The 13928-nt window shown below is 39.1% G+C and overlaps 1 protein-coding gene across 5 annotated transcripts in view; it reads right to left on the bottom strand.

Moving 5' to 3' along the window:
- Positions 1-13928, bottom strand: part of grb10b (growth factor receptor-bound protein 10b) — a 46726-nt gene that overhangs the window by 25555 nt on the left and 7243 nt on the right. For 3 of the 5 annotated variants that reach the window (XM_049730595.2, XM_049730591.2, XM_049730590.2), the window contains 3 exons: positions 11980-12093; positions 9041-9137; positions 1368-1662 (listed from right to left, as the gene is read on the bottom strand). In XM_049730595.2, the coding sequence (XP_049586552.1) occupies positions 1368-1662; positions 9041-9137; positions 11980-12030 (443 nt within the window). In that variant the 5' untranslated portion in view covers positions 12031-12093. The remainder of the gene's footprint in view (positions 1-1367; positions 1663-9040; positions 9138-11979; positions 12094-13928) is intronic. The other 2 variants (XM_049730592.2, XM_049730594.2) reach the window with 1 other exon arrangement.

Here is a 13928-nt window from a genome sequence, read left to right as displayed (position 1 = left end):
TGGGAGGGTGCATACTGCGGAGGTTCCTAATAAATATACAATCAAATCCGTATATTAATCTATCAGATTCTAGTCACACTTAGTATCACTTCAAAGTCTAAAAAATATGGTGCATCCCCTTAATTTGAGTGCCCCTAAAGTTGTACAATTTGGACTTCTACCAAACCCTTCCAAAAAAATGTGTCTGTAGTCACAAAAACTTCCAACTTCAAACAGTATTATTAAGCGATCCCAGCACATTATGCAAAACCACACTTCAGTTATGTTTTTTGTTTTCCTTTGGCTGGGTGGCTTTTTTGACTGTGTGACCAAGAAGCAGTCCTCCAATGGTAAAAAAAGGCGAAAACAGATGGAATCAGAGGCCACGAAGTTTCCTGGAACTTCCTCTGCGCGACATGCAACAAAGCATAGCAGCAGAGTCGAATATATAAAATGCAAATATTTTCTCTCTGCAGATCATGAAAATGTAGTCAAATTCTGGTCCTAATTTTTTTTTTTTTTTTACTGATGGATGTTAATAATCAACAGCTAGTTGCATTGTCATTAGAGTCTATCAATCATCTACTCTGCTGTATTCGAAGTGCGCATGCTAAAAGCTCAAGTATGTGTACAGACGTATTCTCACAGACCTGTGCGAACAACTCACACACGCAACGATGAAAGTCTGAACGACTAGCACAGGATTCTTTTTGCCTTTATCTCAAGATTTATGAGCGGCAATTCAGACAATTCTGAGCATGTTTGTGGGAAAAACAAATCTACAGGCTACTTCCACCACTACCACCACACTGGCAACAATTCTTCCACCCACTCGCAGCCCTGCCGAGAAGAGCAAAAAGCCGACTAAAACGAAATAGTTACTTGAAATTGTACGCATTACGCCCCGTGTGATTTTAAAATTCTTTGAAATTTGATGTCTGATTAGCTTGAGCGGGGGTTTCAAACTATGGCCCGTGGGCCAAATTTGGCCCGCAGTGTAATTATATTTGTCCCGCGAAGACAAATTGTGCATCAACTTTGTGTCAATACTAAAATTGCAAATTGTCTTCACTTTTAAAAACTAGAGTTGTTTTTATTATTGTTATTATTTTTATTAGCATTCTTTTTTATTTATTTTTTTATTTTAACAATTCTTACTCGTCTCTGATTTCAAAGTAGTTAGTCTGTTGAGTAGCCTATGCTGTATATAATATGAGACGTTCATACATTTATTTGGGTTGAGAGTCATAAGGCCCTATGAAGGAAAATATGACTACAATGCAGCCCGCGACAAAAATGAGTTTGACACCCCTGATGTGTACTATTCTTACAACACAGTTCTACATCCAAACAAGTTATAAGTTGTCCTGTACGTTCAGCCCACTCACCGTACAGCCAGGATGTGCATGGGTTGTGATCGGCATAGGCTTGCTTGCGGTAGATCAATGGACGCGGAGGAGGGTGGTTCGTGTGAGGAATGGCTTAGCAAATGATGGCCCTGCTGTAGTTGCGCGTGGTGTGTGTTAGGGCGATGGTGGTTGTGGGGTTGCTGGGAAGAAGTTGAGGTCTGTCCGTTTTGAAGTAGCGATGTAGACTCTGTTTGCTGCGCACTGGAGGTGGAGTATAAGCTCTCCAGGGAAGAATTCATGTCATTCACCAGGGCTTCTAAATCAAGATCATCTTCTGGAAGACAAGACCAAACATAAAAAGGAATACAAGTGAGTGAGTGAGTGAGTGAGTGAGTGAGTGAGTGAGTGAGTGAGTGAGTGAGTGAGTGAGTGAGTGAGTGAGTGAGTGAGTGAGTGAGTGAGTGAGTGAGTGAGTGAGTGAGTTTCTTTTACATAGTTCAGGGATGAAAAAAATGCAAAATCCCAGGAAATTGTTGGGGCTATTCCACTTCTATTTCAGTTTCTCAATCATTTCATTGTGGTTGGGATCTGAACTGTTAACCATTTTAAATCTCAGTAATCCCATAAAAGAAAAGCACAAAACGCTCAACACACACACGCAAAAACGTACGCGAGTGCACACACAAATTTGCCACAACACTAATTTTGCAGGATTTTCTTGACTATGAATAAGATGCTGCCCTGTCAGAAACACTTTTCAATTCTCAGCACTGGGGTTCACCGCAATGGCATCATATTGTCGGCATCTGCTCAAAATTCACAGCATATATCGAACCTTCTACTTTTTGGATCTTAAAAACCAGCAGTCAAATTCTTTTTCTGGAGGAAAAATGTATCTTCAAAGCTCTTGTGAAAACCTCCAGGCACATTGACATTCATGAAGTGAATTTTTTAACTGACTCCAAGCATTATGTATCAAAGTTTGAAGTGAGTGGAATTGATGGGAAGTTCCTATTTAATTGCTTTATCCTGTGGAAGTTTTAGTTCAAGGGGTAAACTGGACAAAAAACTGTGCTCTTCCTAAATTACAATCTGCAGTGGCGACTCCGATAAGTGACTCTTCATTACAAAAAACCCAAACCTAGTTCATGAATTTATCATGAAATCCCTGCATCTAGAGCGCACATATCTAGAGTGACCAACAATCGCACCACTGGGGGGAGACAAGAACCACTTGTGAGGGGCAGAAGATCCCAAACTGTGCAGCAGGAAGCAAAACAGACATTAGGAGATTATTTCAATAGGAAATTAAACTAAGAATTAGAACTCGCACATATTTCACATTTTTTTTTAAATGTAAATATATTGTTTATATTTCAATAATGCTAAATACTGTCAGTCTGGGTTAAAGCACGGCAGTTGACATCTAGATCCTACCAAGAAACATACAATTTCTTACATATATTTAAAAATAATTAAATGTACTAGGTATATATATTGTACCAAAGGATCCCTGAATGTATCAGCATAAATCTGCCCCAAACCAACAAAGTATTCAACAAGTATTCTCTTGGAATACTTTTTCCTGAAAACATGTCAGGTATCCGATTCACAGGTGTCTGTAAATCACAGGTGGTTAATCCGTTGGTATTAATAGCAACATGTAAGCTCGAGCACCTACTTATAGTTAAAGAGGTGTAAACCACAGAACACAGGGTGCATACAAGGCCATATTTAGTGCTAGGGAAGGAGTGAGAAAAGCAAGCTCAAGTTAGACCAAACCAAAATACTAAAAACCCGTTTGATAAAGAAAACGGCACAATTGCTTGTATAAAAAAGCACATCCAACGCGTTTATACCATTGGATCAAGGATTTGTGAGAGTCACTATCAGTCGCATGATTATAATCACCTTTGCGTGTTGCAATAAGATAAACAAAGGTGTGCGTCATTCGGACTGTTGACACCGCAAATCGTGACGAACACACACTCGTGACTCAACCTAGTAGAACCAGACAAGAGCAACAAGAGACAAGTTCTACCGACCGCTCGTCTTTGGCAGGCAAAGGGGAGCACGTAAACGCCTTTATTCATACCAAGCAAATACACAGCTGCCATGACACGCCTGACCTTACATTATTACAACCAATCATTAGATCCTCTTAAAATATCAGAGCAGCTCAGGCAGCAGGGAGCACACAAAGCAGAGCTGTTGACAGTAAGAATTTGTGACTGCGATGCAGTTGCTTAAACATATTTTGGGAGCAAGTCATGTGGCGAGTCCCCTTAATAAACTAGATACTCTGACTGAAACCTGTATTCAAACTCAGGATATGAAGTCATTGTTAAAAATCAAAGTCTCCATGGGCTGATGTTTAAAACTATTGTCGGGATGAACAGCTTTTTTCTATTTTCTTTATAATGCAATGTTAGAGACACAAGGGAAAATGATGCATAAAATAAAAATTATACAACTCAATCAATGACCCTTAAAATTTACCTAAAGACATATTGGAGAGTTTCGGTTGGGTCACATCAATATCTTCTTTTATTTGTAATTATGTAGTACATTTAAACAATTCCGAGTTTTGTTTCCCGGCTTCACCCGTGTTTTAATTATTCAGAATGAATATCACCACAGCTAACTGCAGTTGCATGCAAATATCTTTCAAACTACTCGACCACAGTTTTACAAAAATAAACCCAATTACAGACAAGTCTGTTGATCTAACATTTCATCAAACACCCATAATGGTGTCCCGAGAGTGCTGCCCTGTATTGTATCGCTTCTCTGTCAAGAGAAGAGATATTACAGGACAGCAATTCCTTCATAGGTTAAAAGGACAACACTGTCCGTATTGTTTTTAAAGTTCCTTTGTTTCATGGACTCTGTTCATTTAGTCCTCTGACATGTTTTTCCCTTTCCCTTCTCTTTAAGAACATATAATTGGTTAAATTGGGGGTAAAAATCCTCCAACATCCTCTATTGTTTTAGCCAATTTATATGCAGTACTAACCAACTGTAAAACTAGTTAGGTCTGTCGGAATCTGCATAAAAGCTTGTTTTGAATATTACTGGTAATTAGGGAGAGAGACAAAGCCAAAACAAGACCATTGTACCGATGGCAGATGCATATGGCTCACCGTTTGTCCTTAAGCCAGGAATGTAGTCTGTGCACTCTTATTCAGCTTGTTACAAACTGAAAAGAGGGGTAACGCTCACTTTGAAAAAAGAATCTTGTCAAGTGGTATAAATGCGTAGAACATCGATTGAACACACATGCACATGCACAAAACAGCATGTGAAATGAGAATTCAAGCCCAGCAGAGGGGCTTCCATTCAAAAGGGAGTATAGACAGAGCAGGTCTAAACTGTAAAGTGTGGCTTGTGGGGTGTACAATAACACTGGCAGAACCTACATACACACCCACAGAGGGCCAAGCCTCCTAAAGGAGCGGGGGGAGACAATGTGGGAGGGTCAAAGGGAAACAGAAGAGGCTAAGGGGGGAAAACAGGCAAGTACATAGCAAAAGGAAAACCACGGATCACCGAGCTAGACTCATAGTGAGGGGCATTTGGGGAGGGGACTACCTTCACACGGGGTAAGGGTGATCACAGGACATGGCTTTCTCAGTAACAGCTGTTTCTTACTCAAGGTTGGATAGAATACATCTTTAAATACTGGGGAAAATGCAGCAAATGATATCAGAATTTACTCACAAATCGAGTTTGGTCGTATGAAGCCAACCAACTGTGCTGTTTGGTGACAATATACGTGTCACACTTAACATGCACCAGAGGAAGTGAAGAAGATTGTTTTTTCAGGAGATTTGAAAAAAATTGTAAGTTACCGTATTTTCTGGACAATAAATTCCTCCGGAGTACAAGTCGCACCAGCAATAAAATGCAAAGTAAAGATACAAGTCAAACTGGAGTATAAGTCGCATTTTTGGGGGAAATGTATTTGATAAAATCCAACACTAAGAACAGACATGTCATCTTGAAAGGCAATTTAGAATAAAAATAGAATAGATGCAACAACAGGCTGAATGACTGTACGGTATGCTAACGTTATATGACACAAACAACAAACTGAGAACAAGCCTGGTATGTTAACATAACATATTAAGAGTTATTCAGATAACTATAGCATTAACACCATACGAACAAGTTTACCAAACCAACCGTGTCATTCCAAATCACTAAATTAAATGCAATCTTCATCCACTGTGTCACTTATAAATAACTCCGCTAACACCAGAGGTAGAAGATGCAGCGCTTCCTCTTCTACATTGCTTACGTCAGACTCATCGTCAGTTGCAGTTCCATTTATTCCACAGGCCAAGAGCACCATCTTGCGGTTTAGTGTGAAAATAACATGCGAAATGATATAATAATGTGTTAATAATTTCACACATAAGTCGCTGATGAGGATAAGTCACACCCCGGGCCAAACTATGAAAAAAAACTGCGATCAATAGTCCGGAAAATACGGTACATGTAAAGGCTATAAGACCATCTCCAAGCAGTTTGACGTTACTGCGACGGCAGTTGCACCTATTCCGGAATTAAGACCCTCTGGACGGGTGCCAACCTCTCTAGATGTGGCCGCAGGAGGAACATTGATGACAAATTGAAGAGACTAATAATATGAATGGTAAGAAAATATTCCAGAACACCACTGTTGAAAATAAATCATGGGGAAAAAAATGACACACTGCATGCTGACAAGCCACAAAGGACAGGCAGGACAAAACTGGAACTTTTGGACAAGACACATCACACATCAGCTCGATGTTCGCAGACACAAAAATGAATGCTACCAAGAAAAGAACACTGTCCCTACTGTGAAATATGGAACAGGCTCTGTTTGTTCTGGAGCTGCTAATGGTACAGTGCATCTTGAATCTGTGCAGGGTACAATGAAAGCTCAAAACGACCAAAGTATTCTTGAGAGTAATTTGTTGCCCAGAGGTCTAAAAGTTCCGCTTGCAAGTCTTGCAAGAAATGGCCTTATACGAGCCCTGATTTAAATTCTATTAAAACTTTTTAACATGGGCAAGACACCCAAAGATGTATATTTCCTGTAATACAATTTCTTGATAGTGTCTTTGTGAGTACTGTACTTTTAATTTTGACTGTTAGTCCAGTCACGGTGAAAATCTGAGCGGTCACAACCGCTGGTGGAGCTAGAGGGAGGGGGTTATTCATCGATTTTTTTTCTGGTATTTTTCCACATTTCCCCCCCCCCCCCCATCCAGTTAAGGTTTATCTGAGTTTTCTGAGGAATTTGGAGGGTTTGTTAAAAAAAAAAAAAGGACCCTCTGGGATGTACTTGACCCCCCATTCCACCCAAGAAAAAAAAAATCCTAGTTACGCCAATGGTCACAACCCAGCAAATTGCACATCATAATCTGCATAGCCACATTTCGCTTACTCTGCTATTAAATTATTTTTGGGAAGGTAGTGCTTAAATATTCGAGAGGGAATATGCGCGTCTGTGACATGTTGCGCTATCCCTACAAGGGCAAAGCAGGAATAACTGGAGCTGGGAGATTCATTTCAAGCTATGAGCTCATGAGAGCTGTGCCGTCAGATTACTCCGCTGCATTGGCAACAACGATGGGATTTGTTGCCCAGCAGCTGCAAGGACACCAGTACTCTGTTAAAATTCATTATGGAATATTTTGAGTGACTGTACATGTTTGGGATGACGCTCCTTTGAATATTTGCAAGCTCAGCTAGGAGGTTTAAGGCATGTTAGTGTGTGGCTCTCACACTAATGTCAAACCAAGGCTACCTGTGTCTTTCAACAACTTGACTTGTCCATTTATAATTTAGATACTAACTGGTGTTTCTTAAAGATCAGCTGTGAATCCCACGAATAAAAATGCTCTCACTCTAAATTTATCAAATACAGAATACCGAGTTGTATTCCTCCAAAGCTGCTCCGTTTGCTCCAATGTAAGCAGCTTTAAGACTATTGTTGCTGTGAAGCAAAAGAGCCAGATCACTGGAAAACAGGCTTAATAAAATCAGCAAGGATTATCATCACTCTAGTAATGCTCCAAGCAAGGTCAAATTTCAAGAGTAGGTCATGCATGCTAGAGTTTTACGTTTTGCTACAATAAGTAACACATTACATGCAAAAGTAAATGGTCAACAGTTGGGGTGTTCAATAATCAGGCCCTCAACACGTGTGTGAAATAAATCTAGTGTCAGCAAAATGCTCCTTGGCTTTATTCCCATTCGTCGGCCTCTACTGTTCTCTAGAGTTCTCTAAATATGGCTGATCCCAAAAAATGACAATATAATTTCTGCTCCATTTGTTTCTCATGTCGTGGCCAAGCGCTCTAATTCACTGGTAGAGTCCTCGCAGACTCCCCGCCCTTGCCTCCCATGCTGAGCCAATATTGTGCTTTAATCTCATGCTCCGATTGTCCCGGACCAATCCTGTATAGTACAATTAGATAGGCCGCGTAGTTATAATGGCACCCTGTGTTCGCGCAGATCACCCTTTGAACAGCTCAAATGTTTACAGCGGGAGAGGACCAAATATAAAATAACCCTATCCTCCAATCCCCCATCCAGGCCCCCACACAATACTCAAGACAGGCGACACACATACGACCACAAGCAGTGTAACAATCTTTAGCTACCTTTAAACCCAGAAATAGAACCACTCTCTGTGACCTTTCTATTCCACATGTTAAGACATTCATTTAACATAGTATATACAATATATACAGTATATTGTGTAATGGTTCTCCAAAGAGCACCAGAGGTTGTTGTTTGATGCTCATTTGTTTAACCGTACCTCTGACCTCATGGATGAACTCAGACTTAACAGCAGATCTGGGCAAAGTTGGACGTACACATCACATCCAGGGCCATCCACATTCTCTACGGGACAGGGACTTCTACGGGACTTTAAAATTAAACAATTGCACTGCTTCTCTTTTGATGTGCACATGTGTCAACAGTGCAAGCAAAGAAAAGCTGCAACTCTTTGGTTTTGCCAACTTGTTAAGTTATTAAGTTAAGCAACAATCTCATTCCCTCCATGGTTGAGGGACGAGGGGAATTTTCCCTGGTAATGATTTGGGAGTCCTATAAATGGCTAATACTGGTTTGTGCTGAGCAGCATACTTTAGAATAATAAAATTAAAAAACAGACACCGTGCACTTTTTTTGGATTAATGTTGATTTAATAGTGATTTAACATCTATATGTGTAAATACAGTATGTCATTATGTAAAGGTGACTACTGAAAATATTGCACCAAATGAATTTGCCAAACGCCAAAAGACGGGAGAAAAAATAGTTAGGACAACTAATGTGTGATGTATCGCTAGTTTACAATTTGGCTTTTGCCACGGACAAGGCTTTACTATTGACAGCATCAAAAGACATAATAATCGACCAGAATTTGGCCACAATGTGACTTGGATTCAAGTTAAGGTGAGCCATTTTTACCTTAATGGCAAACAAAAAATATCTATATTCATTGCACGACCAGACAAACTATAAAAATGTCAAAAATAGAATTGTTTCATGAAGCAATTTTGAAGCTTAATTTTCCCTTCAATAATATATACCCCCCAAAAACACACAGATAAGCTGTACACACCAGGCTGTTAATAAGGTACAGCAATTAAATTATGTTACAATGTAATAATGAAAAAAAAAAAAAAAAAAAAAACGTAACCAACCTTGATGGTTTGGCGAATTGTGGTCAGTTGATTGCTGGAAGCCCGGCCCAATGAGGTTCGCTTGTCTGTGATTATTGGATCGATCTCTATTGTCCTGCTGTTGGGCACAAAAATTAGAGCAGAAATGTAAAGTCAGATCAAAAGTAATTTTATTAAGGCATAACACAGGGTTATCCAAAGTCTATCTTAATGGGCCACTGTCCTGCCTATTTCCATGACTCCCTTCTGCAACAGACCTAATTCAAAAGATCAGGATAGTTATGAAGCTTCTTCTGAGCTTGCTGCTGACCTGCTCATTTGAATCAGGTGAATGATGAGAATATATCAATAAAGGTAAACGTATATTCTAAACACTGTCAAGAAAAAAACCATTTATAGTCACTTTGTATCATCTAACAATAATATATTAAGTAAATAAATAAACACTGCTTTATACCAGATGCTGAAAGTGAACATGTATTGTTATTTCTTCTGGTGTTTAGGAAATACAGGAAATAATTTATAGACTTAATTTGGATGAGTTTTTGATACAACCACACCAGGGAGACCTACATTGAATGCGGGTGCATTTAGTGTTCAGATAGTGCCTAGCAAGAAGTGGAACGGAATGTCCTTGGACTGAAGGCTGATGATGGCTTAGACTGTTTGTCTTACACAACACTATCGCAATACTTTCTTGGTAAATGCAACTCTGCTGATCCCAATGAGAGAATAAACAAAAATTTACGAGACAATACAATAGACCATGAGATAATTATTAAGACATCCACGCTTATCTTTAATAATAGTAAAGCAGACACTGGTTGAACATGTATTATTATCCTTATGGTGCAAAAGCTATCATTAGTCGGTCTGCCTGTTTCTGGTAAGGTGCTACAGTATATAACCAGGCTTTGACCTATGTCCCTGTGGCATTCATTTCACACAGAGTACAAGATCTCATTGGTCAGTGAAGGACTTTGCTTTTCAATGTTTTGGGATAAACTTAATGTTACATTTCAAGTCATGTTGAATTGACAGCAAAAGTACTTAATGACAGGTTCTGAGAGAAAAGTATAGAATGTGGTACAATGGGTCCAGAGCGTAGTCATCATTTCATATGTACTTGGGGCTAGAAAGCTAAGCGTAGAGAGTCTCTGTTGCCAAAATACACAGTTGCTGTCAGTGAATCGAGCCCTCAATCATTGCCAAGAGCCTCTCAAGATATTCCCACTTTCGTTTTTTTATTGCTCTGTTTCTCTCTTTGTGGCAGTCTCATTCTTCCTTGACAATCACACTGTGTTTTTGTGGTTTTGAAAAAAAAAAAAAAAAACAGTAAAATGTACTTTAGGTGAAGCCTAAAAATCCAAAATGGGGGTCATGTTTTCATGATTGTGCCACATCAGTAAGTGTGCAGCAGTCATTAGCTTGGATTGCGGCAATGAGTATTTTCCCACGATAGCCCACTGGAGCAAGCCTAACTTATTTGGTGGCCATGTCTGTAAAACAAATCTTTTCCCAGAAATCAAGGTGGTACTTTCATCCCACACTTTGGCCGAAGGTTAAGAATCACTGGTATAAATGAAACACTGACGTAAAGCGAGGACTCGCTGTATACTGTGAATAATTTGTGTATTATTAATATGCACTCCTAGCATTCCATCTGGCAAAATCACATAAGTAATAGACATAGACATTTAACAAAATTTCCCTGATTGATGTGATGTATCTAGAAAATACGATTATGTACCCTTTTCCCCCTGCTTTTCAATGCTTTGACCCATATATCGCTTCAACGATATTTTAAATCCAGCCTAAATGGATAGTGTTGATTTACATTTGTATACTTAATGAACAACTCCCTTAAACCTCCTGAAAGTGTTGCAGTATCAATACAGATACAACACATGATCTTTTCGCGTGGCCTGGCCTCTGAGGTGTCCAGTTAGAAAGATCTATAGAGGAGGAAAACCGTAAATGCCAGCAAAGAAAAAGAGCAAATGTCGCCCTTTCAGCTCACAACCATTAACGAGACAAGCGGTCCAGTTTGTCTTCGCCATGGAGGAGCAACATCAACGAACAACCCAACCATAGCCAATCATTTGTCGCAGGTTTAAGCTCTGTTGGTCAGGCTGAAAGTACCATAATGAGACTTACATCATTGTGATGTGAAATAATAATGAAAGTCAACAGTGCTTCTTCCAAATGGCAGAAATCACCATTATTGACACACACTGCCTGTGGGCCCAGCTACCAGACTGTGACTGATCCCTTACCCAGTCATCCAAACAGCTCCGCAACACTGGTCGGCTGGTGATGGTACAGCACAAATTCTAACAGTGTGTGCATTCAAGTCATGGTTCAACTCCACTAAGCAAAACTCTTTCACAACATATATTGGTTCAACAGAGACGTTCAGAACCTTAAAGTAGCATTCTGTCAATTTTCAATAAGATATAGAGGGTTCCAGCTAAGCAACAAATAGATTTAAATCTCATCTGTCAACCTCACTCCATAATTTTACACCTAAGATTGGAATATTTTTGACAAGTCAAACCCATTAAACCTCATACACATCTGTCAATTGTATATATGTTATAATACACACATGCGCACGCACGCAAACAGTTATTTTAATTTGTTGGTATTTCTGAAAGATATTTCTCTCAATGTACTAAGTTCTTTAATTTTATTTCTATTATATTAATTTCATAAATTATTATATGTTTGGTCTGTATTTACTGTATATGATGATCTATAATGGTGTGAGATTGATTTTATAAACCCTATCTGGGTTTTATGATCTTACCTGCACAATATCCCTTGTTCTGGTTGTTTTATTGTTTTCTTTATGTGCAAATGAATTAAAACCAATCAAACAAATAAACAAAAAACTGTTATCCTTCAAGCAAAGCTTGTGAGGTTCTCAAAATGACGGAACAATCCATCTGGCTATTTACCTGATAATTAGGATGATGCAGGAAATAGTCGGGACATCCAGCAACAGCCATGCTTTTGAGTTCAGTTATTTTCTATAAGCCACTTAGTTGGATCAGTTCTGCTGAAAGACGGACCTGCAGAAGAAAATGAAAAACTAAGGTGAGTAAAAACGAAATTGTAGGAGAAAAATGGGACAATAACGTTACATAGAAAGATATGTAGGTGGGTGGATGGACTGATAGACGAAGATAGACAGACAGAAAGAAAGATAGAAGGATAGGCAGTAAGGTGAAGAATGGTTGATGGATACAAAGATTAGGGCAAAACTTATTAATCGGCCGATTATGGTCCTGCAAACACGGGCCAAAAATAATTGGATATTTGAAGATTGTTTTAACTTTGATGTATATTTCACGTAAATCTAGTATACTACGGATGGAAAAATACAGTTTTGCAACTATCTAATTATCACGTGACTACTGTTTTGCCAGCAATCCACAAGGCATAGCAAAAGGAGAATGAGGAATTGACCTGGATGCAACTATTTCACACACAACTTGCATTCAATGTAGAGTTCCATACAAGACTTTAAAAGTTGTTTGGACTCTTTTAATCAGGCCTGGAGATCTTGAGTTTAGAAATAAAGTATCAACACCACTAAAATCAAGGTATTTTAGCTTTTTAGTACTGCCACCACTGGGTAAACATCACTGAATTCTAACCCAAAAATACACCGCAGGCACCTCTCCAGGTCTTAAGTTAGACCCCGAGGGTAAATTTGGAGTCAAGCTGCTCAGGCTCAATACCATGAGTGTTCATGTGCTGCAGTTCATGACCCCTCTTGGTATTCCCAAAATATGGCCTGCCTTTAATTAAAGCTAATTTTATCTTGTGTTTGCATGAGTGCTAGTGAGAAAATGTGTGTGTGTTTCTTTTTATGCGGCTCTGCACATTCTGATCAGGTACGATATGCGTGTGCCAATGAGCATGATTACACATAGCTATGCATGCATAGTGAAACCATTTTAGCACTTTTATTTTATGCTTATTGAGAAGCTTTTTTTAAGATGGGGCACTTTGTGGAGTTATTTTCTCTAATGTTGCATCGTTAAAAATGCTAAATGATTATCTTCCAATGTTGGCCTGACCTTTTTCTGAGGTATTTCCAAAGTCTAACTGAAATCAATCTCAATTAACAAAACTATCCAGGATTTACTGTGACTCCAAGTAGACTATCCTGAGTTTCCTGTCATATGACCTGATTTTTTTCCCCCTTCCAAGAAATCTAGAGAACAGTGTTTTTTTTGGAACATCCAGAATTGCTCGCAAATAATGATCAAACCGTGAATGAAATCTAAACAAAGACCTTGGCGATGGTGTGGCGATGACTGCTGAATGCATTGTCTTGTGATGAATGTGCATCAGTTTATGCATGTGTGTGCATTGCTGTGTAAATGCTTGTGTGGTCCGGCCAGCTGGCATGCAAGTCCAGCTCGTCATTTACACATTATTTACAGACACAAAGTTTACAATAAAAACAAAGCAAATTAACATCAAGCGAAACTCTCCAAGCGGCTCCTCATTAGAGCCATGGATTTCTTGATGAGCTGCGCTTGGACTCGGTGTTTATTAGGAGTCAGAAGTTGCTTTGAATTGACAAATTTTAAATAGCTAGCATTAGAAAACGAACAACAAATTCAGATTTTCCATTGCACAGTACTGGATTGGCTGAGCTTTACTTGTCTGCTTTCCACTTAAATAATGAGTGGAACTACCAAAAAAAAAAAAAAAAAAAAAACATTAAACATCAGTCAGATGCATTTCAACACCATATCAAATATCAAATGCTTCCCAACGATTCTTGTGCCAATGGTGAATTTATCAAAGCAGGCCGAGAGCGCCCTCATCCGGTTTAGTCTGAAAATAACGTGAAGTGAATCTACTTCACAATGACGGTAATGATGGTGTG

Source organism: Syngnathus scovelli, chromosome 9, assembly GCF_024217435.2.
Source record: "Syngnathus scovelli strain Florida chromosome 9, RoL_Ssco_1.2, whole genome shotgun sequence".
NCBI lineage: Eukaryota > Metazoa > Chordata > Actinopteri > Syngnathiformes > Syngnathidae > Syngnathus > Syngnathus scovelli.
The sequence above is the reverse complement of the archived record's forward strand: the minus strand, read 5'-3'. Positions and strand labels throughout refer to the sequence as shown.